The 23,589-nt window shown below is 44.3% G+C and overlaps 1 protein-coding gene across 2 annotated transcripts in view; it reads left to right on the top strand.

The window, feature by feature from the left end:
- Nucleotides 1-1,471: 1,471 nt before the first annotated feature.
- LOC118701542 (chromodomain-helicase-DNA-binding protein 1-like) overlaps nucleotides 1,472-23,589 on the top strand; it is a 100,267-nt gene continuing 78,149 nt past the window's right edge. For both annotated transcript variants that reach the window (XM_054517784.1, XM_036406219.2), the window contains exons 1-2: nucleotides 1,472-1,740; nucleotides 3,255-3,436. In XM_054517784.1, coding sequence (XP_054373759.1) covers nucleotides 3,387-3,436 — 50 coding nt within the window. In that variant the 5' untranslated portion in view covers nucleotides 1,472-1,740; nucleotides 3,255-3,386. The remainder of the gene's footprint in view (nucleotides 1,741-3,254; nucleotides 3,437-23,589) is intronic.

Below are 23,589 nucleotides of genomic sequence, written 5' to 3'. Positions count from 1 at the left end.
TAAATAATTAATTAAAATTTTTGATAGTTGGTGTGCATGTGTTAGGAGGAGTGATTAACCCACACACCCGGCACCAAAATAAAGTAATGCCTGCTCTCTGATACTGAAATTACAGTTTTAGAGTTTTATTTTCCTGATATTTTCAGTGATAGGGTGGGGGAGAGAATTGGAAAGGTGAGAAAACTCATAGGTTGAGCTAAAGACAGTTTAATATGTAAAACAAAAGCTGTGCACATAAGCAAAGCAAAACAAGGATTTTCATTCAGTGACAAGCAGGTGTTCATCCATCTCCAGGAAAGCAGGGCCCCATTACATGTAATGGTTACTTGGGGAAGATAGATGCCATAACTTTGAACACCCTCCCCTTCCTTCTTCCCTCAGCTTTATGATGTCATATGGTCTGGAATATCCCTTTGGTCAGTTGGGGTCAGCTGTCCCAGCTATGTCTCCACCCAACTTCTTGTGTACCCCTAGCCTACTCCCTGGTGGGGTGGTGTGAGAAGCAGAAAAGCCCTTGGCTTTGTGTAAGCACTGCTCAGTAATAAAATAAAAAAAAAAAACCCTGAATTCTGAACACTGTTTTCAGAACAAATGCAAAACATAGCTTCATACTAGCTACTATGAAGAAAATTACCCTAGCCAAAACCAGCACAATATGCAGGATTCTAAAGAGGACAAAGGAGGTAAATTACTTCCTGTTTCCAGCATTCTGTAATTGTGTTGCTCAGAGCTGTCTTTTACTCAGCAGCCACTACTTTTCTTTTGCTACTCTGGGAACAGGTAGACTCTAGCAGTAGGACTCTAAATATTTTTTTTTTTTCTGAACATGAGCCACGTTAAACAGTTTTCTCATTAATCACTTCAAAACAACTCCAGTTAGATATCAAGAAAAAGAGTATTCTGCCTCCAGCTAGGGGATGCTTTCCTCGTTTAGGCAAGTGTTCTTTGTGCAGCTGCATGCCAAGCCTTCCTAAATATGCCCTAATGCCAACTGTAATTGTATAGGAAGACTAAGAAATGCATATGTGCTTGTTAGGGGGTTCTCATTTTAGACAGGAAAAACCTGAAACAAACAAACAAACAAAAAAACCCGCACCGCTCTAAACAGTAACGTGCGGCTTAGGCCAGGTTCCCTGCTATACTGGGTGGGTCATGGGCGCCCCTCAGGCCGGGCCGCGCCCTACCCCCTCACATAAGAGCCGCAAGCGGGCACTAAGAGCGGCACTGGCCTCAGCGTCCGTTCGCTGCTGCGGCGGGCAGGCGAGCTCCTACTGCCTCCGGCCCCTGCAGTATCCAGCGCAGCTAAGAAACCGCTTGGGTTCCGCCATGCCGCTATGTCCCGGCGGCGCTGTCCCCTCCCGACTGTTGCTCCTCCTCCTCGCTCTGTCCCAGGGCGCAGGACTGACATCACGCCCAGGGTTTCCATCCAATTAAGGGAGGAGGAGGTTGAGCGGAGTGGTAGCGTGATGGCGGTGGTCGAGAGGACGTAGGAAATAGCGGCGGAGCAACAGAGCACTTACCAGGGTTCTCCCTACCCGGTTTGGGGCCCTATTGTTCAAGCCGGTGGGGGCTGCAGGCGAGCCCACTGTGTGGGGCTGTAAAGAGCCGGCGGCCCAGGCCTTGTACTGGCCGCAGGAGCAGTCTTCGACCCTAGGTTGCAGCACAGACCTCTTTGTGGAGTGTAGCGCCGTCTCGGACCAGGGCAGACCTAGGAAAGTCTGGCCGAGTGCACACACGCAGGTAGGCAGAGGCCCGCCATGGCTCCTTTCTCTTTCCCTGGTCCGGAGTTGTCCGGTGGTTGCCACTTTCAAAGATGGATGGAGAGGCGACTGGCGCTGAGAAGGAGTTGGATGCCTAGCGTGTCGCTGGGTTCCTGGAGCCGGTCTCTGTTTTCCGAAGAGGGAGGGAGGGAGGGAGGGAGCGAGCTGTGAGAATTGAGGTGGGCAGTCGGGGTTGAGCCTCTTTCGCTGGGTCCAGCGGGGTCTGTGACGAACTGGCTGGGGGGCCTTCGCTCTTCTCTGGCCATGGGGGGGCGCTGGGAGAAGCGAGCTCAGAGGACAGCGGCCGCTTTGCCAACACTTCCCGAGAGCCTTGACCAGGAGCAGCGCCTGTGCAGGTCGCGCTACCAGCAGAGGGCCATTTTCTGGGGCGGGAGGTGAACTCGCGAGAGGTAGGGAAGAAGCCCGGGCCTGGGCTCTCCTCGGGAGCTGTCAGTCACGGGAGGCCGCGACAGCGGGGTACGGGTGGTTGGGGAGGATTGTCGCAGAGCAGGGAGTGGCCGACAAGGAGAGTTTCATGGCCACTAAAGATCTTTCCTAGGGCCCAGGGAGTACCGGTCCCAAAGGAGGCGGAGTGTTCCTACTCTGGGCGTGGGAGGGCAGCCAGCGTGGATCTTGGCCTCATTGGGCAGCCAACGGCCTATCTGCGAGGAACCACCAAGCTGCCTAGCTCGCCGCCGCGGAGGCCCCAGCCTAGCTTCGCGGCCTCTCTGGGGTTACAGGGCTCATTCCTATCACTTTTTTTCCGTCACTGCTTTTGTTTGCTGTCTGGAGTGGTCCTGGTGTCAGATAGTCCTTGAGTGCAGGGCTTTTACCATCCCGGTACGAGGCGGCCTCCACCTCCATCATGCGTTGAAGCTTGGGCTATATTAGAGAGCACTTCAAGGCAGGCAACCTGCAGGCGGGCCCCTAATTGCTTTCACACCACTACATCTGTGAGAGGTGCTGCTCTTTGGCTTATTACCAGTGAGTTTATACTTGCACTCAATTTAATGTGAATCTAACTTTTTCTAGGTGCATCTGACACGGTAGAGATCTGATTTGAAGATGTTTGAAATAGTGATCACTCTATCTGTGGCATCTTGTTAGCATGATGTAGTTGAGCCATTTTTAAAAAATGGGACAGTCTATTTTCTTGACTCTACCCCCAACAGAATGTAAACTTTGTGTCTAGTACTGCTTATGATATGTGTTTTGTGCACAAAATGATTTTGCTAATCATATCTTAGAGCATTAATAGTTATAATTTTTATTTATGTGTTTGGGGAGGCTGTTTTCCTTTAAAAGTAAGATCAGGTTGTTCTTAACACAGGACTATGGCATATCAAAAGCTATTTTTCAGTTAAAAAGAAGATGCCAGATGTGATAGATACTCCCTTTTGGTTGTGTTATTACAGGATAAGTTATTTTCAGTATCTTTCAGTTGCAACTATCAAATATTTCAAGTTATGTCAACATTTTTCTTTACTACTTTAGGCAATTTTGGAAAAATCTTGCAGAGAACATTTGAGTCATCTGGGAAAGAGAGTATCAAGAAGTAATTTCTTGGCATCTGCCTTCTAACCTGAGTGGACTTCTATTTATCTTTTAAACTTGTTAATATTTACAATGAATGGGCACAGTGACGAAGATGTAAGAAACAGTAGTGGAGAGTCAAGGTAAGCACTTTCAGTTCTTGGTTACATATTCTCCTGTGTTTTGTTTTTTAGAACTGGTTTCCATTTTAACTTTGTGCTAAAGCTTCCTGTTGAGCAAGTGGACTGACCATGCATTTTTACAGATGCTTAATCTGCTTGTTAAAATCAGATAGTTTAATTTAATGACTGTAGTAATCGTGTATATACCTTACATAATACAGTTTTAATTCTATTTAAGCTCTATCGGCATTACACACTTTTTCCTCAAAAGTTGTCTGAAGTGTCAAAAGCTGAAACAGATTAGATTGAAATGATAATGTAAAACTCATGTCCATCTATAGAGCGCATGGCATGCATGCATAATACGTGCTGTATAAACCCTAAACTATGCTATCTCTAAAGCTGGAACAGTGGACTGTTAATTCCAGTAAAGCTTCCTTTTTTTTTTAATTGAGTTGCCAAAGCATTATAATGGAAAGTGTTAACTTCATGTTTGTTTTCCAAAGTGAAAGTACAGTTTTCCCAGCTGTTATCTTAATTTAAAAAAAAATCCACTCCTCTAATGTCAGTGCTGGTGTTCTAGGATGTGTAAAGGGTTCACTTGGTTGGAAAAGTCTGGTTAGAACTTTCCTGCTGCAAGATAAGGATAACAGTGAACTTGTAGGGGTGGAATTGAATTCTTGTTCAACTTAAAAGTGTTCTAGAATAAGTATCTACTGCACTAGGAAGTTAACATTTCTAAAACTGGGAATATGATGAATGCTTCAGATTTAATAAGGCAAGGTAAACTTACAAATAGAAGCTGTTGTGATCATGCTGTCAGTCTACCCATCTGTCTTGACTGCCTCCTCTTTCTGATCACAGCCTGTTGAACCTGTTAGTTGATTTCATGAATCAGAGGTCATAAAGAAAACTGAGTTCTGTGGGCTTTATGGAAACAGCCAGTTGGGTAAAGGGGGTAGATCTAAATTATTGCCCCAAGTGAAAAAAATCCAAGAACATAATGGCCAGCTGATCATTAAGCACATGCTGGCCATTAAGCTTGCATGTAACATAGTGTGAGTAATGGGGTGGGAAGAAGGGGGAAGAGAGAAGTGTTTAGGTGATATTAGGTGTAAATTGGTAGGAAAACTATGAACGGTAAAACTAAAGAAACTTTAAAAAATGCACAGAAGTTGTTAATGTCAAGCTTTGATGTTATACCAAGAAATATTCTAGAAAGTCAGTAAACTTTGAATCTTGTGAATAATTTGTAAATTTCTTTGTTGTGATTTCTACTTCTAGTAAAGATGGTACTTGTTTAGTTGTCACAGTTTGACGCTGGTGCAATGCTAGTGCCCCCATGAAAATACATTCTCCCTGGTGTCTGCTGTGAGATGTGACCAGGAATAGAGCAAAGCAGGCTCCAACTTAGGAATAAAGAAGAAAAACTTTATTAACCTACAACTATATGTAAAAAGAAACACACAGAAAGAATGAAAACCTTCCAAAAACACTCCTCCTCCCCCCACCAAATTTCCAATATATCCACCCCTCAGATCATCAATTCTCAGTCCATCACCACCCTTTAGATAATCAATTCTCAGTTCATCAAGGAGAGAGGAGTCCCCCTTGTACCATAGGCTTCCCCTGGAAACACAGTTGAGATCTTATGTGTTTCCATGTCACACATGGCACCGCCTGGAGATCATTTGCCATCGTGACTCTTCCTTCCATGTCCAGTGCTCTCACCACTGCACATGGACCAGAGCTGTTTCTAGGGTTCCCCTTTTAAGGATGCTTTGCCCAGTTCCAAAAAAGAGCACAGTCTCTCACTTTTGGGACACCTGTCCCCCCCAAATTTCACCCCCTGGGGCTGAGGGGTCTCAAGAACAGAGATCTTCTCCTGCACTGAAGACGGAGGGCACCACCACCACCCTCCTCACCTGTTGTCTCTGTTCACGCACTCTTTCACATAACAACACTGAACTCTCTTGGCTCCAAGCCATTGCCTCCCCAAAATGCAGTCTCTGTGTCACAGGAAAAAATGGTTCTGTCCATGTCTATACAAGAAAAGTCCAGCCAAAGGCCACTCCATCACCTCCTCCCACCTAAGATTCTTCTTCACTTCTCTGGTGGCCCATTTCCTCTTATCTTGTCTCTATCTCTCTTCTCATTCAGCTCCAGGAGGATCAGTATTTGTAAGGTTTCCATCATCCAAGAAAAGGGTTGAAAACCTCAGGCTCTGCCTGTCCAGAACTCCCACAGCTGCCCTGCCGGGCACCTTCTCGCTGCACACCCCCCCCCCCCCCCCTTCTCAGCTGGCATACTATCAAATTTCAAGGTGGCACAGGCTGGCTCTCTCTCTCTCTCCCTCTCTCCGGGGCGGGGGGGGGCTGCCCAATGTCTCTTGGTGCTCCTCCACCCTTCCATCCTCAGGACCCAGGCCTACATCACCTGGCCGCATGGCTTCCCCTCCCCTGCCCAGCTGTCGGCTGGGCAGGGGAGGTCTGAACCTTTCCCTGACCAGGAACCAAGAGAAAGTTTTCCTGGGAGTTCTCTGCTTTTAACCCCCCTGTGTTCTCAGAGGCGTATCCATGTCCTCAGTGGCCACACCAGGTGCCAGTATTCAAATACTTCCTCTCAAACCACAACATTAGTAAACAAATTTTAGGCTTCTTCTAGTAAGTGGCAAAATATTCCCAATTACTTACATTTAAAAAGAAACCAAAAAACCAAAACCAAACAAACCCCCCCCCAACCAAAGCCAACAATAACTTGTCAGTTGAGTAGAGGAACATGAACAAAATAAAAGTGTGACCAAAGCTAGACTTTTTAAATTTTAGAGAGTTATAACTAAAGACATTCAATAAGCATTAACTTACTGGGGACAACCCTGATGACTTTAGCTAGGTAGCTCATTTAAAGTAGTAAAAAACTTCTTAAATGCAATGTTTGAACAATACTGCATACCAAACTATGACCACTTGTAAATACCAGTATAACAAAGTTACTCAAAAGCTGTAGCAATTATCATAAGACTAAACCAACTGAATATAAAAAAAGTATTCAGACAACTATTATAAGCAAATATCAGGAAGATACAAATTACTTAAAACATGATAGTTGCTGCTGAAGTAAGACTTGGTTATGCATCTTAAATTTGCTGCTGAACACAATTTAAAGCTTTAAAAAAGTTTGAAAATGTTAAATGTTCTTCCCCTTATGCTTGTATCATTCAGTAACCCTGTACCCTAATTCACAGACAGATCTTGGAAAACCTATTTGTATGCTTGCCATTTGCTATCAAGAAATTCTTGAACGGACCTTACTTCTCTGTAGGTAAAAAAAGAGTGTGCTCAGTAGAGGTTATATGGAAAGTAGCTGGCTGGGGTGCAATTGTACTTCCTTTTTCCAGTAAGCAGAAAGTGGCTTCTTTTTATGTTCTTGAAAGCTGATGTTAATGCAAGACAATAATTTCTGTGGATTGAATTTGCTTTGTCGATTCAATAGTCTGTGGACCATAAAAGATGGTTAAGTAAAGCCAGCTCTTTGTCAGCAAGTTGGAATTTGCTGTATAAACTCATACCTTCCACAGAAGATTAAAAAATAAGTTGAAAGCCACTATTCTAAGTTCCTGCTTTCAAGAAACCAAAGTGGGAGTTAAAAACAAAGATTCTACAAGCATAATTAGGGAAGTATTTTCATCTATTGGTTTATTTTTGGCACAAGTATGTAATACAAATTAGAAAAAAAAAAGAAAAAAGTGCATATGTATAGAGAGAGTGTATTGGGTTTATGTATTGAGGTTTTAGTAGTGGGGAGACTGCAGAGGCAGCTTTCATCAGAAGAGACATGGGGCTTCTGCTGTGCTGGACAAAGCCAGTTCCAACTGGCACCAAAATAGATTTACCACTGGCCAAACATGAGCCAATCAGTGAAGCTGGGGCACCTCTGTGATAACATCTAAGAAAGGCTGTGCAGCGGTGTGTGTATGTGAGAAGGGAGGTAGGTATGAGGAAGAAAAATGCAAGAGAAACAGCTCTGTAGACAATTAGGTCAGTGAAGGAGGGGTGGGAGGTATTCCAGGTGTCAGAGCAGAGATTTCCTTACAGGCTGTGGAGAAGACCACTCCAGAGCAGATAACCATCCTGCAGCTTATGGAGGGCCTCGTGACAGAGCAGGTGGATGTGCCCTGGAGGAAGCTGCAGCCTCTAGAGAGCACACCTTTGGAGAGGAGGAAGTTTTCTGTCATGAACTGCAGCCCCTGGGGGACCCACACTGGAGCAGTCCATTCCCAAAGGACTGTACCCCATGGAGAGGACACATGCTGGAGCAGTTAGTGAAGGACTATCCTGTGGGAGATATCTTATGTTGGAGCAGGGGAAAAAGTGTGAAGAGGAAGGAGTGGCAGATAAGCTCTTAAGAACTGACTGCAACCTCCCATTCCACAAGGGGGTTGGAACTAGAAGATCTCTAAGGTCCCTCCCAACCAAAATCATTCTATGATTCTCTCCCCACCCCTGAAGTGGGGGGGGGAAGAGGTAGAAAGTTGGAAATGAAGGAGTGAAAGTGAGCCTGGGAAGAAGGGGGTTGGGGGAGGAAGGTGTTTTAGTTTTGTCTTTGTGTCTCAGCATCCTACTTTATTTTTAATTGGCAAGAAATGAATTTGAGTTGTCAGTCTAAGTCAGGGAAAAGGAAAAGACTTTGTGTTTCAGAATAGATGAGGACAGGAAATAACACTTCTTGGTAGCCTAAACTTAATACTCTTTGTTCCCTTTGCTTTATATTAGTGGTGATGAATAAGATGAATGTCTTTCACACATATAAATCAGATTGAGTAGTTCTGTTGTTTTTTTTTTTTTTTTAATAAAACAAAAGCCCACTTGAATTGTATTTGCCTAAATAAACTTGCTTACAAACTTTCAGTTTTAAGAGCTTGGCATTTAGTGTCTGTTACTTCATTCTGGAAGGGGCTCTTCAAATGCATGACCTTCCTTGGACTTCTTGTTTATTAAGATGGGGTGGACTGTCATCTCAGATGCTTTTCAAAGACCTTGCAGGAATTAATCTTTTCTGGTTTTAATGGGTTAAACTTTTATTTTGCTCAAAATAATACTGTTTCTGGTTGGGTTTTAATTGGGGGATTGTTAAGGCAGTTTAATGTAATGAATGCCCTCTAAATCAGCAGTGATAAATTATCCTCTCTTTGGTCCTTTATCAACATAGACCTTATACAGGGGTCTAAATGCTCTAACAGTGCTTTTGCAGCATGGCTTGTATAACTGTCTGTCATGAAGTTTCTCTTCCTAGTGCCTTGTATAAATTAGCTGACTTTTCCTAGTTGTGTGTTCTGATCGGGGGACCTTTTTTTAAGAGGTAAGCTAGTGAAGCTAAACCTAAGACTACTGAAAAGAACTAGTGACCCTGTGACAGAACATTTGTTTTTAATGTTTGCCAGTGATGTTTTTCTTGAAGTCTGTCTCTCCTGTCATCTCCCCAAAGCATACTCTGATTTTATTCCATAGACATTTGTCACAAATGAGTGTGTTAGGTCACTCAAAGAATCACTGGCAACGATATCAGGTTTAATATAAAAGCAAAAGCACAACAAAGTTCATTGTCAAGGTTGACTCTACTACTTATTAGATGGTTAAAGCACACTGAGAAAAATTGGACTAAAATCTAAAATAAATCAATCTAAAACTAAAATCAACAAAAAATTATGTATGTGGAGGTTGGGTAAAGATAAAAAGGAATGAGGGAGAGCCTCCCATTGAGTCACAAGGTTCAGAGTGGACCCCCTTGCTGAACTTAGCCCTGGACTTGACCAACAGTTTAGGCCTAAAGGTTTAACAGCACCTAAACTTAACAGCACCTAATTGATAGCCTAATATAAACAAATTAACAAGAGATTCTATAGAACTTAGTATAAGCACAACAGTAACTCACTTATAAGCCTAACTTACAAATCTAACGTGCTTAAGAATCTAGGAGAGCAGCATTCCTGGTACACTTGCTGTAGCATATTCACACTTGCATGTGCACAGACATAAAGAGTCTGTACAAGCTACCTGTGAAAAAATTCCCCTTGAATTCAGTGAAGTACTCACTTTGGATGCACTTGCATCTTCTCAATGGGCAAAGGGTTGAGCCTTGAGGAGTGGGGGGGGTATCAGCCCAGGATCCATCATCATTTGGCAGTCCTCCGAGTATGGCAAACTTGAGAGTTCACTGGCACTCAGAGGGAGGTTGCTGGTCACAGCCCACTGCAGTCCAAGAGAGCTCAAAGGGTCTCATTTGGACTGGTGTTTATAGGGCCGCAAGAGAGTGGGCTTTAGTCATAGTAATTTTCCATCCTGGCTGCAATTCGGGTCAGTAACTTTCTTTGAAAGTTTGATAACAAAAGTGTTATTCCATTTGGGTTGTAATTCAGGCAAGAAAAATAAGTTTCCAAGGCTGTTAAAAAACAGGAGCTTGTTAGACGGCACAAGTTCCTGGGAGCAGACAGTGTTTCTGATAAGCTTAAGAGGAGCTTAGTCCAGGTGCTGTTCATCAAGGCCAAGGCCTAACGAGCATTTCTCAGATCATAGTGTGGCTGGGGGGGGAAGCACCACCACAATTGGGATTTGAAAAATTAGCAGGTGCAAGCAATTATTTCTTGGTAGTCTCAATAAGCTATTTTGCTTTTCTTGTAAAATAGTTTGAAAATAAATATTGCTTTTGTGGATCTCTCTTAAATTGCTCTTAAATATAATGAGAATATCCAGAGACAGTATCAAACTTTCATACCAAGTCAGATTTCCCATATGCTGCTGTACAAATGCAACTATTTGACTCAAAGGCTAGGGGTGTGAGAAGTTTATTTACTACATATCCTGGAAGATGCTCTCTGTAGACTTTACATTGGTTTGCCAACATACATAAAATTATAATTTTTCATGTAGAAATCCCATCCTGAGAGCATGCTATTCACTCTTAGTATATATTCCTGCATGCCTACTACAGTAGATTAGCACTGTCAGTTAACTTCAGCATCATTGCATTAATTTGTTTGCATAGTAGAGAAGCAGTCTCACTTCAATAGCATTGAAGCGGTCATTCTTGCTTTATCCATCACTTTTGCTTCTTTTTTTTTTCATGGTCCCGTGATGATGGTCCTGTAACTGTTTTGTACAATCTCATGCATTCCTGTCTTTGTTTAGTGTTGTTGGTTTTGGGTTTGGTTGTTGTATTGTTTGTGGCTTTTTTCTAATTGAACAAAGTACAGTGTATGTAATGTACGGTTTCTTATTTCAAGAATATATTTTATCAAATAATGCTGTTTCAATTTTACTGGGTTTTATATCTATAATGTAAAAAAAAAGTTTGAAGCACGGAGAAGGAAGGCTTATATGACATGTTCGAAAGAGGGACTTACAAATGCAGGAGTTCTGTTTTGGCTAACAGAATTAAGTATTTAAAAGAGCAGAAACGCTCTTCAACAGCAAATACTGAATATTCCCTTTCTGTATACATGATATTAACAGCATCTTTATTCTGTAGCTTAATTTGCCTTGCCCTATTGTTTTAGAGCTAGAGTTCTTCCATTTCTCATCTTGATAGTGTTTATAGTTTCTGTTGGTGTTTGGTCTCTTGGAAGCACATTGATCAATGAAGAAGGGGGGGAAGCAAATTACACCACAGGATAGAGTTGGTTGTAAGAGGGCAGCAATGCAAGAGCAGTGTAAAGGGAAGACATAATATGAAAATTGGGATAGGGTAAATTGACCAACACAGGTGAATAGTAAATGAAAATTAAGTCTTGTACATTGTCTCTTTCTCTCATTATATGTAAGGTATGTATGGTTTTTCTACCAGTCTCTTGAGTATATTCAGAAAGGGTGAGGGAAAACCAGGAAGGTTCTAATTTAAGCTTAAGTGTCTGAAGATTGCCTCCTACCTTCCAGTTTCAAGTAGGTTTTTTTGAAAGGGGGGGGGGGGGGAAGGCTGGTTGTATTGTACTCAAACTCTCTCTTTTAGGCTACTTCAGGTGTCCAACAGGATGAGTGTGGTGTCCTCTTTGACCCTTTGCTGAACTGTTTCAAATAAAAGCATCTAAAGAAAAGGCACTGACCCTGGACTGTACAGGAAGAGAAGGGGGCAGTAGATGAAGTACTTTGCTTGTCTTTTTATGTAAGAGGAACTCTGGAGAGCAGAGGATCATAATTGCTGATTATATGAGATTATATTTATGTAACAGCACTGGGTAGCAGGTAATTATGACAGCATTCTGAGTCTTTGGTTGAAGAAATATTGTAGTTCTAATGTTCCTTGCATCCTAAAGCTAGAGATACAATGCCAGAATCTCAGTAATTAGTAGTGCCAGTTCAAGGGATTAATCTTGTAAGAGGTCAGTGGTATTATTTTGCGTTAATAGGCATTATTCATTGTGAGAAAAGTTAGACAAATTATGGACCTGTTGTGGTTTAACTCCAGCCGGCAACTAAGCACCACACGGCTGCTCACTCACCCTCCCCTGGTGGGATGGGGGAGAGAATCCGAAGAGTAAAAATGAAAAAAACTCATGGGTTGCAATAAATGCAGTTTAATAGGGAAAGCAAAAGCCATGTGCACAAGCAAAGCAAAACAAGGAATTCATTCACCACTTCCCATCAGCGGGCAGATGTTCATCCATCTCCAGGTAGTTGGTGTAGTTGGGGTCAGCTGTCCCGACTGTGTCCCCTCCCAACTTCTTGTGCACTCCTAGCATCCTCTCTGGTGGGATGGTGTGAGAAGCAGAAAAGGCCTTGGCTGTGTGTAAGCACTGCTCAGCAATAACAACAACATCCCTCTGTTATCAACACTGTTTACAGCACAAATCCAAATCATAGCACCATACTAGCTACTATGAAGAAAATTAACTCTATCCCAGCCAAAACCAGCACATTCTCCACCCCTTATTCCATACCATTTATATCATGGTCAGGTCCCACACTAGCCAATATATCCTCATTAACCACCACCTCCCTTTCCATCATTTGATACAATACACCTATCATTCCCTTAGTCTATGGACCACCCCTGCAAAATGTCCACAAATGTCTACCGAGTTCATTTAGTCCATGACTTTGGGCTCCATCTGCTATAGTGGTCACTCAGGACAGAAATGCTGTGTTGGATGCAGCTACTGGGCACCAAGGTCAGTTCAGGTCAGGTCACTGCTGCACTACAACTGCTTCTTGTAAGACTTCTCTTCCATTGGTTCAGGTGATTCCTGCTATAGTAATTCCTATAACAGGCAACTCAAATATTAGGTTGCAACATTTTAAAGGTATTTCTGCTACAGTCTCCACCACTGGTCCCTTTGGACGAGGTTCTAGGGTTTAATATTGCAATGAACTCCTCTCTTTGCCCCTGTTCTGGCTTGGACTTATCCACAGACTGCAGTCCCTTAAGGGTGTACTTGTTCCAACAAAGCCTTACCCATGGCTTCAGGTCCTCCAGGGGTGTACCTGCTCTTTTGTGAGCTCATCCATGGCTACATGCTTTGAGGTGCTCCAGAGAGCAATCGTACTACCTGGTAGAAAGCTATGGCCTCTCTAAACTCTGTACCCACTGTGACTGACACAGCTGCCCAGAGGTCCGGTGGGAACATGTATCAGGCTGCAGGGTGTGCCCTGCTCTTATGCCAGTACTGGGCATCAGTAGTGAGCACACCTGTGGGAGGTGAGCCCAGGTAAAGGAACTCCTCTACTTAGTGGCAGAGCTCTGGCAGGAAGTGAATAGGTTGAGGAGTATCAGGGAGTGTGAGAGATTACTGGAATCGCACTCTACCTTCCCTGGGACAGGCCTGACAGGTAGACAGGGTGCATGATATGGAGGATTCCCTATCCTCTCTCCTCCCAGCTGAACATGGTGACATAAGGAATAGGGGCCAATGGAGGCAAGTGCCTGCCCAGCGCAGCAAGTGCATCTCCTCTGTGACTGCCCCACCTTCCCAAGTGCCATTGCATAATGGATATGAGGCTCTGCAAGTGGAGCTGAACGATAATGAGGACAATAGTTCATTTAGCATGGATGTGTTGCTGAGGTTAAGTCAGCCTATGCCCTGCATCAAAACCGCTTCCATAAAGAAAAGTAAACAGGTTGTTGTCATAGGAGACTCCTTTATGAAGGGAACAGAAGGCCCCATATGCAGACCAGACCCACTTCTTAGGGAAGTCTGCTGCCTCCCTGGGACCCAGGTTAAAGATGAGAAGAGAAAGCTTCCTACCCTGGTACGGCCCTCAAATTATCACCCATTATTAAGTTTTCAGGTAGGCAGCAATGAAGTTGCAACAGGAAGTCTGAGGGCAATCAAGAGAGACTTCAGGGCCTTGGGACGACTGGTTAAGGGATCAGGAGCAGAAGTAATATTTTTCTCTATCCTTCCAGTCGCAGGGAATGATGAGGGAAGAAACAGAAAGAGCCAGAAGATCAGTATCTGGTTCCAATCCTGGTGTCACTGGCAGAATTTTGGGTTCTTTGATCATGGGTCGGTCTGTGACACCAGGCCTGTGGGCAACAGATGGGGTACACCTGTGTCAAAGGGGAAAAAAGATCTTTGCCTAGGAGTTAGCAAGGCTCATTGAAAGAGCTTTAAACTAGATTGCAAGGGAGAAAGAGATAAACCCAGGCTCACTAGAGATAAGCCTGGAGGCAACATGCCAGTGTTTAAGAAACTAGTGAGGTCCTTTGGTCTGCAGTCTTAGTGGAGGTAGGGGATGGAGATCCATGTGGCAGCAAAGACACAAGGGTTATTGATGTGTTATAAACTACAGATGCGCCTGAGAATAGTCCAACTGAGGTGCATCTACACCAATGCACACAGCATGAGCAACAAACGGGAGGAACTGGAAGCCATTGTGCAGCAGGAAAACTATGACATAGTTGCCATCACGGACACATGATGGGATGACTCGCACAGCTGGAGTGCTGCAATGAATGGCTATAAACACTTCAGAAGGAACAGGCAAGGAAGGTGGGGTAGCCCTGTATATTAGGGAGTGTTTTGATTGTCTAGAGCTTAACGATGGCACTGATAGGGTTGAGCATTTAAGTGTCAGTATTAAGGGGAAAGGCCAACAAGGCAGATCTGATGGGAGTCTGTTATGGAATGAAGAGGCAGATGAAATATACTATAAACAGCTGGGAGAAGTCTGAGAATCACTAGCCCTTGTTCTCATGTGGGATTTCAACTTACCAGATGTCTGCTGGAAATACAATACAGCAAAGAGGAAACAGTCTAGGAGGTTCCTGGAGCATGTGGAAGAGAACCTCCTGACACAGTTGGTGAGTGAGCCAATTAGGGGAGGCTGGACCTCTTGTATGTGAACAGAGAAGGACTGGTGGGCGATGTGATGGTTGGAGGCCATCTTGGGCACAGCGGTCACAAAACGATAAGAGTTTTTGATTCTTGGAGAAGTAAGGACAGAGGTCAGTAGAACTACCACCTTGGACTTGTGGAGGGCAGGCTTTGGCCTGTTTAGGGGCCTGATTGACAGAGTCTGTTGGGAGGCAGTCCTGAAGGACAAAGGAGTCCAGGAAGGACACATCCATGTGCTTTAAGAAGGAAATCTTAAAGGCTCAGGAGCAGGCCATTCCTATGTTCTGAAATCTGAGCCAGTGGGGAAGAAGGCCAGCCTGGCTGAACAGAGAGCTTTGACTGAAACTCAGAACAAAAACAGAGTTTAGGAACTTTGGAAGAAGGGGCAGGCAACTCAAGAGGACTACAAGGATGTTGTGAGGTAATGCACAGAGAAAATTAGAATGGCCAAATCCTGACTAGAACTTAATCTGGATACTGCCGTAAAAGACAATAAAAATGTTTTTACAAATACATCAGCAACAAAAGGAGGGCTAAGGAGAATCTCCATCTTTTATTGGATGCAGGGAGAAACATAGTGACAAAGGATGAGGAAAAGGCTGAGGTACTTAATGCCTTCTTTGCCTCAGTCTTTAATAGTAAGACCAGTTGTTCTCCAGGTACTCAGCTCCCTGACAGGGATGAGTAGCAGAATGAAGCCACCATAGTCCAAGGGGAAATGGTCAGTAACCTGCTACACTACTTGTCTATGGGGCCAGATGGGATCCACCCAAGGGTACTGAGGGAGCTGGCAGAAGAGCTTGCCAAGCCACTTTCAACCATTTACCAGCAGTCCTGGCTATCCGGAGAGGTCCCAATTGACTGGGGGTTAGCAAATATGATGCCCATCTGCAAGAAGGGCCAGAAGGAGGATCCGGGGAACTACAGGCCTGTCAGTCTTACCTTGCTGCTGGGGAAGGTCATAGAGCAGATCATCTTGAGTGCCATCATGTCAGAGGCAACCAGGTGATCAAGTCCAGTCAGCATTGGTTTATGAAAGGCTTGAGTAACCTGGTCTCCTTCTTTGACAGGATGACCTGCTTAGTTGATGAGGGAAAGGCCGTGGATGTTGTCTATCTAAACTTTAGTAAAGCCTCTAACACTGTTTCCCACAGCATTCTCCTGGAGAAACTGGCTGCTCAATGGCTCAGATGGATGCACTCTTTGCTGGGTAAAAAACTGGCTGGATGGTTAAGCCCAGAGAGTGGTGGTGAATGGAGTTAACATCCAGCTGGTGGCCAGTCATTAGTTGTGTTCTCCAGGGCTCAGTATTGAGTCCAGTCCTGTTTAATATCTTTATGGATGATCTGGATGAGGGGATTGAGTGCACCCTCAGTAAGTTTGCAGATGACGCCAAGTTGGGTGAGAAGGCTCTGCAGAGGGATTTGAACAGGCTGGATTGATGGGCCAAGACCAATGGTATTCAGTTCAACAAGGCCAAGTGCTGGGTCCCGCACTTGGGTCACAACGACCCCCCGCAGCGCTACAGGCTTGGGGAAGAGTGGCTGGAAAGCTGTTTGGCAGAAAAGGCCCTGGGGCTGCTGGTTGGCAGCCAGCTGAACGTGAGCCAGTGTGTGCCCAGGTGGCCAAGAAGGCCAATGGCATCCTGGCTTGTATCAGAAATAGTGCAGGAAGCAGGATCAGGGAAGCAATCATCCCCCTGTACTAGGCACTGGTGAGGCCATACCTCGAATCCTGTGTTCAGTTTTGGGCCCCTCACTACAAGAAAGACATTGAGGTGCTGGAGTGTGTCCACAGAAGGGTAATGTAGCTGGAAAAGTGGCTGGAGCATAAGTCTTATGAGGAGCAGCTGAGGGGGCTGGGGGTGTTTGGCCTGGAGAAAAGGAGGCTATGGGGAGACCTTATTGCTCTCTGCGACTACCTGAAAGGAGGCTGTAGCGAGGTGGGAGTTGATCTCTTCTCTCAAGTAACAAGGGATAGGACAAGAGGAAATGGCCTCAAGTTGTGCCAGGAGAGGTTTAGATTGGATATTAGAAAAAATTTCTTCACTGAAAGGGTGGCCAAGCATTGAAAGAGGCTGCCCAGGGAAGTGGTTGAGTCCCCATCCCTGGAGGTATTTAAAAGCCATGTGGATGTGGCACTTAAGGACATGGTTTAGTGGTGGACTGATCAGTGTTAGGTTAATAGTTGGACTCGATGATCTTTGAAGTCTTTTCCAACTTAAATGTTTATATAATTCTATGAAAAAGCATCCACTAACGAGCAGTAGACTAATATACAGTGAGGCAAACAAGTACCACGGCAAGCACAGGAGCCTGTCTATTAATAGCTAAACAGCAATAACAGCTATAAATTCGCTCTAGCATATCCTAGTCAATCTGTCGTTATCACAAACCCTTCAAGCCCCACGTGTGGTATCAGAAAGGACTGTTGTGGTTTAACCCCAGTTGACAACCAAGCACCACACAGCTGTTGGCTCACTTTTCCCTGGAATGGGGGCTTCAATCAGAAGGGTAAAAGTGAGAAAACACATCAGTTGAGATAAAGACAGATTAATAATAGGGAAAGAAAAGCCATGTACACAAGCAAAGCAAAACAAGGAATTCATTCACCATTTCCCATGGGCAGGCAGGTGTTCAGCTATCCTCAGGAAAGCAGGACTCCATCATGTGCAATGGTGACTTGGGAATACAGAACACCATCCTTCTGAATGTTCCCCCTTCCTCCTTCTTCCCCCAGCTTTATCTGCTGAGCATGATGTCATACGGTATGGAATATCCCTTTGGTCAGCTGGGGTCAGCTATTCTGGCTGTGTCCCCTCCCAACTTCTTGTGCACTCCCACCAGCAGGGTGGTACTAGAAGCAGAAAAGGCCTTGACTCTGTGTAAGCACTACTCTTCAATAACAAATATATCCCTGAATTATCAACACCGTTTTGATCACAAATCCAAAACATGGCTTCATACTAGCTACTATGAAGAAAATTAACTCTTCCCCAGCCAAAACCAACACAGATCCCTAGCTGGATATCATCAGATAATATTTAAAGCTCTTCAGTTAGAGGAGGAATTGCTTGTATGCTACACCACAAATAATGTCGGGGAAATCAAAGAAGCCCATAGGCAAAGGAGGAAAAGAAAATGTGACAAGGATGTTAAAATATGACTACCTCACAGCTATTGTTTCCATGAATTTACCTTTTAAACTGCACTGACAGCACTAAGGGGGTGCTGTGTTGGGGGAAGGTTGGAGAGGGCATTAGTAGCAATGTCAAAATAAGCTGTTCTTGTGGAGCATCACTCACCAGCAGGCAAATATATTGTTTGAGGACCAAGACACTGTTTTCAAAGTGCTTGGCTTCAGCTGTGATAGCTCATACTGCTGCTTTGTACCATTTTTTGAATTGTGCAAAAATCAAAGAATTTCAAAATGAATGTAGTAGCATTTAAAGTGAAGTTTTGAAATTGCTGCTTCTTTAGTTCCTCCTCTATTTGTAAGGAGATGATAGATGTATGGGCTTTTTATAAACACATGCATGTGTGTAACTGTGTACCTTTTCTTAAATAATTCCCTCCTTCCTCCTAGGGTTAGCACCGGAATTACTGCTCATGTGGTAGAGGTTCTTAAGTAATCCCCTGACAGGGATTAGAGATATATATTCATTTTTAATAACTAAGGGTTGCTTAATGTATCTGTGTTAGGGAGAAAAGAAGGCTGCTCTTCATTACTGCTTTTTAACCCCTTAGTGTGCCAGTAATTTTGTGTTTGTTGTAAAATGTGGGGAGGCTGGGGGAGGAGAACGCTGTTTTTCGTTCATGAATTCATTAGCTAAAATACTGTAGCAAAAAAAAAAAAAAAAAAAAGGCTACAGTCATGTCCTGAGACAGGGGAATCTGGGCCCTGCTTAGGTGATACTAAGAGGTAATGACTGTTAAATTTTTACTAGATCAGCACTAGACAAGTGAAACAAAAAGCCAAGTACATATATATCCCAGTGAAGTTATAGCTGCATAAGCAAACTGCTAGAAAGAGATGCTCTGGTGGTGAATTGACATGGTGTAGCTGATTGTTCTCATTGTGAAAAATTTTCCTCTTGTATCCAATCAGAATGTCCCCAGGAGTAACTTGTACCCATTACCCCCCCTCCTCTTTTCCATGTAAAAAGGGAGTCTCTGTTTTCTTTGTCACCACCCTTTAAATACTAGAGCATGGTGATAAGGTCTCCCCCTAAGCCTTTCCTCAGAACCCAGTTCTCTCAGCCTTTCCTCATATGGCAGGTTTCACAGTTCTTTGATGATCTTTGTGGCCCTTCTGTAGACCCTCTTGAGCCTGTCCACATCTTTTTCATATAGCAAGGACCAAAACTGAACACAGTATTCCAGGTGAGGCCTGACAAGGCACTGAGTAGAGTGGGATAATGACTTCTTTATCTCTGCTGGTGATGCCCTTGTTTATGCAACTCAGCATCCTGTTGACTCTGCCACAGCAGCTCACTGTTCGCTCATATTGAGCTCATTGTCCACCAGGACCCCCAGGTCCCTTTCCCAGCCTGTGCTGCACTCCTGGATTATGTTTTCACAGGTGCAAGACCTTACATTTGTCCTTGTTGAACTTCATAAGGTTCTTGTTAGTCCACTCTTCTGGCCTATCCAGGTCTTCCTGCAGGGTGGTTCTCCCTTCCCAAGTGTCCACTTCCCCACTCAGTTTGGTATCATTGGCACACTTCATCAGGGTACACTTCATCCCATCCTCCAGATCACTTATGAAGATATTAAACAGCAATGGGCCCAATATCGATCCCTGGGGGACCCCACTTGTGACAGATTGCCAGTTTGAAAAGGAACTATTTACCACCACCCTCTGGGTGTGGCCTGTCAGCCAGTTCCCCACCCACCTCACAGACCACTTGTCTAGACCATAACACATCAGTTTCTCTAGGAGGAGACTAGGAAAACATATTGAAAACCTTGGGGAAATCCAGGTAGACAGTGTTCATTGCTTGCCTCACATCAACTGAGCAGGTTACTTTGTCATAGAAGGCTATCAGGTTTGTCAAGAACAACTTGTCCTTGTGCTGGCTTTTCCCAATCACATGTTTCATCTGACTTGTGATAGGCCCCAGGAAGATTTGTTCCATAACTTTCCCAGGAACTGAAGTAAGATTGATGGGCCTATAACTTCCTGGATTCTCCTTTAAGCACTTCTTGTAGATGGGGATGACATTAGCCTTCTTCAGATTCCGCAGTCTTCACAACTTCTCAAAGATCATGGAGAGTGGCCTCACAACAATATCAGCCAGCTCTTAACACCCTCAGGTGGATATTTTCAGGGCCCATAAATTGTCAGGGTCAAGCTCCTGTAATAGTTCACATACCAACTCTTCCTTCACTGCCAGTGAGTCTGTGTTTGCATCCACCTGGATTCTTGTTCCCAGATCCTGGGGCCCATCAGTGCTGGTAAAGACAGAGGTGAAGAAAGTGTTGAGAACCTTTGCCTTTTCAGTGTTGTTGGTGACTAATTAATCTCTCCTGTTTAACAATGGGCCAATATTTTCCTTCTGTTTCTGCTTGTTGTTTACAGACCTGAAGAGCCCTTCCTTGTAGCTTTTGATGTGTCTGGTCAATTTCAATTCAAGCTGAGCTTTTGCTTTTCTAACTGAATCTCTGCACACCCTGGCAATGCCCTTGTAGCTCTCAAGGTGTATTCATCGGCTTTTCCATCTCTGGTATGTTTCTCTTTTGGTTTTGAGCAGACTCAAAAGCTTTCAATTAAGCCAAGGGGGTCTTTTGCTTCACCTACTTCCCTTACCTTTAAAGGGGACAAACTGTTTTTGTGCTTCCATGAAAGTTTTCTTGAAAAGCTTCCAGCACTCGCTAGGTCCTTTGTCCTCCACAGAAGCTTCCCATGGAATCCCTCACAACTGAGCTCTAAACAAGCTGAAATTTGTTCTTCTAAAATCTAAAACCTTTTTCTTAGTACTAATCTTCAGTGTGCACAGCCAGGTCCCAAACGCCACAATATTGTAATCACTGCAGCCAAGTGTAAGGCCTCAAAAACTTGCTCAATGAGCCTCTTAAAAGGGCTTTTTTTTTTTTTTTTTTTTTTTAATGTACCCTGAGTTAGACGCACGGGAGAAATACTGACAATATATTCTCAAGAGGTCAAAACAACAAAAAAACTTTACTGGCAACTTCAGAATATCAGAGAACTTTGGCAAAAGTTTAGAGCAGCATTCAATCAACGTAAAACATTTCACAAAGCATTAACTTTGCCCATTCAACTTAGCAAACTCCAAGCCCATCCAATTTTATGTTACTCAAAACTCCGAGAAGAGGAAATTAGAAGAGGGAGAAGAAAGAAAGGAAAGAAAGGAAGAAAGAAAATGTATAGAAAAGAAAAAATACAGCTACCACTCCTGGTTCCAGCAGTGATATAAAATCCAAGGAAAGGTAGGTTTAAGTCATGTGCTTGCCTCATGCTTTGGTTTAAGTACCCTTTGGCTTTCCTGGGCCCTTCCCCCAGGTGGGAATTCTGGTTATCTGGCCACTTAGGAGCTGGGTTAGGAGCTCCAGAGGTGGGGTGTAGAGCATTGCCTCCAGTGTGCCAGTGACTGGCAGCCACTCTGGGGCTGGGATACAGGTCCGGGGGGCATGGGGGGGGGGTGTGTGTGTATGTGCAGAGCAGGGCATCGCCTCACCAGAGTAAGGCCAGACCTGCCCCTTCCCCCCACACATGCACCCAAAATGTTTCAAGCCAGCAATCCTTCCAGTCTCTCATACCACCCCATGGCTCAAGACATTGACTGGGACCACAGTAATGGTACCTTTCCTCTCGTGGCAGCAGTGGGGTCCTAATCTAGCAGACAGAGGAGAAAGGAGAGGAAAGTATACAGGAAATCATATAATGGACAATTGCTATTTCAATAATCAAAAGCATAAGTCTAGTCAATATAAAAATTTCCTCCTATGCAAGTCATCACTCCCCATCCTGTGAGTCTCTAAAATTGCAGGCAATTTTGTGTGGTGCCAACCAGGATCCAGGAGGAGAGTTCATTAAACCAATCTTTTGGCTGCAATGACCAAAGAGTCCAGCAGACTGGTTGGTAGTTTCCTTCATGTTTCTTGATATTGTATTCTTCTTCAGTGAGGTCTAGTATTTTACATATTCCTTTCTCATTAATAACATATCAAGCGTTAGACAATTTAATAAAGCCATTTTTGGTACTTGCTGGACTTGTAAGCTGAGCTCCAAAAACAGCATGGTGTAAGGCCCCAAACAACTTGCTGAAAGGGGCTTACAGAGGTTCCTGTACTCTCAGTTAGATGCATGGGAGAAATACCAACTAGATATTCTCAAGAGGTCAAATTAAATTTACTGGCAAAATATAGAAAATCAAGGAACTTCTGACAAAGTTTTAGTACAACATCCAATCAACATAAAACACTTCTCATAGCTATATTTTGGCCCATTCAACTAAGCAAACTCCGAACTTAAACCCATTCAATGTTAAGTTACCCAAAAAGTTCCAAGAAGAGGGAATTAGAAGAAGAAAGAAAGAAAGACAGAAAAGAGATAGAAAAACACACATATAGCAATCAGCTCCTGGGTTAAGGTGGTGTCCAGATAGAAACTCCAAGAGCAGGGTAGGGTCAAGACATGTGCTTGCCTCATGCACAGCCTTAAATACCTCTGGGCCTTTGTTCGCCCCCCCCCCCCCCCCCCCCCCCCCCTTCCCAGGTGTGGGACTTCTGGTCATCCGGCCACTCAGGAGCTGGGTTAGGCAGAGTGGAGCACTGCCTCTGGTGTGGCAAATGATTGACAGACACTGTGGGGCTGGGATGCTCTAGGGCTGGGGGGTGTGGGGCAGGACATTGTCTTGCCAGAGCAAGGCCTGACCTGCCCTCTCCCACACACAGAGGCATAATTTTTGCTATAATCTCTTAGTACTGGGTAGTTAGTTAAAAATTATCTTTTTTTTTTTTGGTCAAGACTTCAACACCAGTAGTTTCCATATCCAAATATGGTTAAACTTACCTCTTTTCCTGTAACAGTACAGATGGTCTGTAGCTGGACAAGATAAATCTGGCCATAACATAAATCCAATTTGGCTCGCCTAGTTCAGAAGTACACAAGTCCCTGAGTGAGCAATCATAGGATAAATCTGAACTCAAACAGGGACCTAAGCCAATCATATTCAATAGTTAGGCTGCCTTGCCTTTTGTAGTCTGTAATTTTACAGGTCCAGTGAAGGGCCCCCAGCCCTCAGATCAGGCTTAGCTCCGAGAAAGGCAGTCCTATCCGGATAACTCAGTCTCTCTTGGAGACAGAGTGCTCGAATACTCAGTCAGCTCGTAGCCGTTGGCTACCCTAAGCAAGCTCAGTGGATTTTGGCTCTTTAGTGATTATCAGCTGTCTTTGGATTTCTGCTCTTTGCTTGCTTGCTTCGGGCGCCGTAGGGCCAGGGGTAGAAGCAGACAAGAGAGAGGAGAAGGAGAGGTCCTGGTCATTCCACAGTGATGGTTTATTGAGGGGTCTGTGAAGGGTTCCAGCGACGGCTCTTCTCCTGCCGAATGGGCTAAAACAGCCCCTTTTTATAGGGTACAGAGGGATCCAAACTTGTCCAATAGTAAGGGTTAGGGGAAAAGTGACCTATGGGGTTACAGAGATAAGCTAGGGTTCGCGAGGCACAAGACAGGAGCTTATTTTGCTGTCTCATCATGACTCAGCAATTCCTACTGTTAAGTTTCAGCCTGCCATGAGGCCCTAGCCAACTCCATGGAGCCTGCTACAGTCCAGGTAGTGCTCTAACCCAAACAAATGTACCTGTTCCCGATAACCACCCTTGTCC

The sequence above is a fragment of the Molothrus ater genome, chromosome W (assembly GCF_012460135.2).
Source record: "Molothrus ater isolate BHLD 08-10-18 breed brown headed cowbird chromosome W, BPBGC_Mater_1.1, whole genome shotgun sequence".
In the NCBI taxonomy this organism is placed as follows: Eukaryota; Metazoa; Chordata; class Aves; order Passeriformes; family Icteridae; genus Molothrus; species Molothrus ater.
Note: the sequence above shows the minus strand (reverse complement) of the source record. Positions and strands in the feature narration are given on the sequence as shown.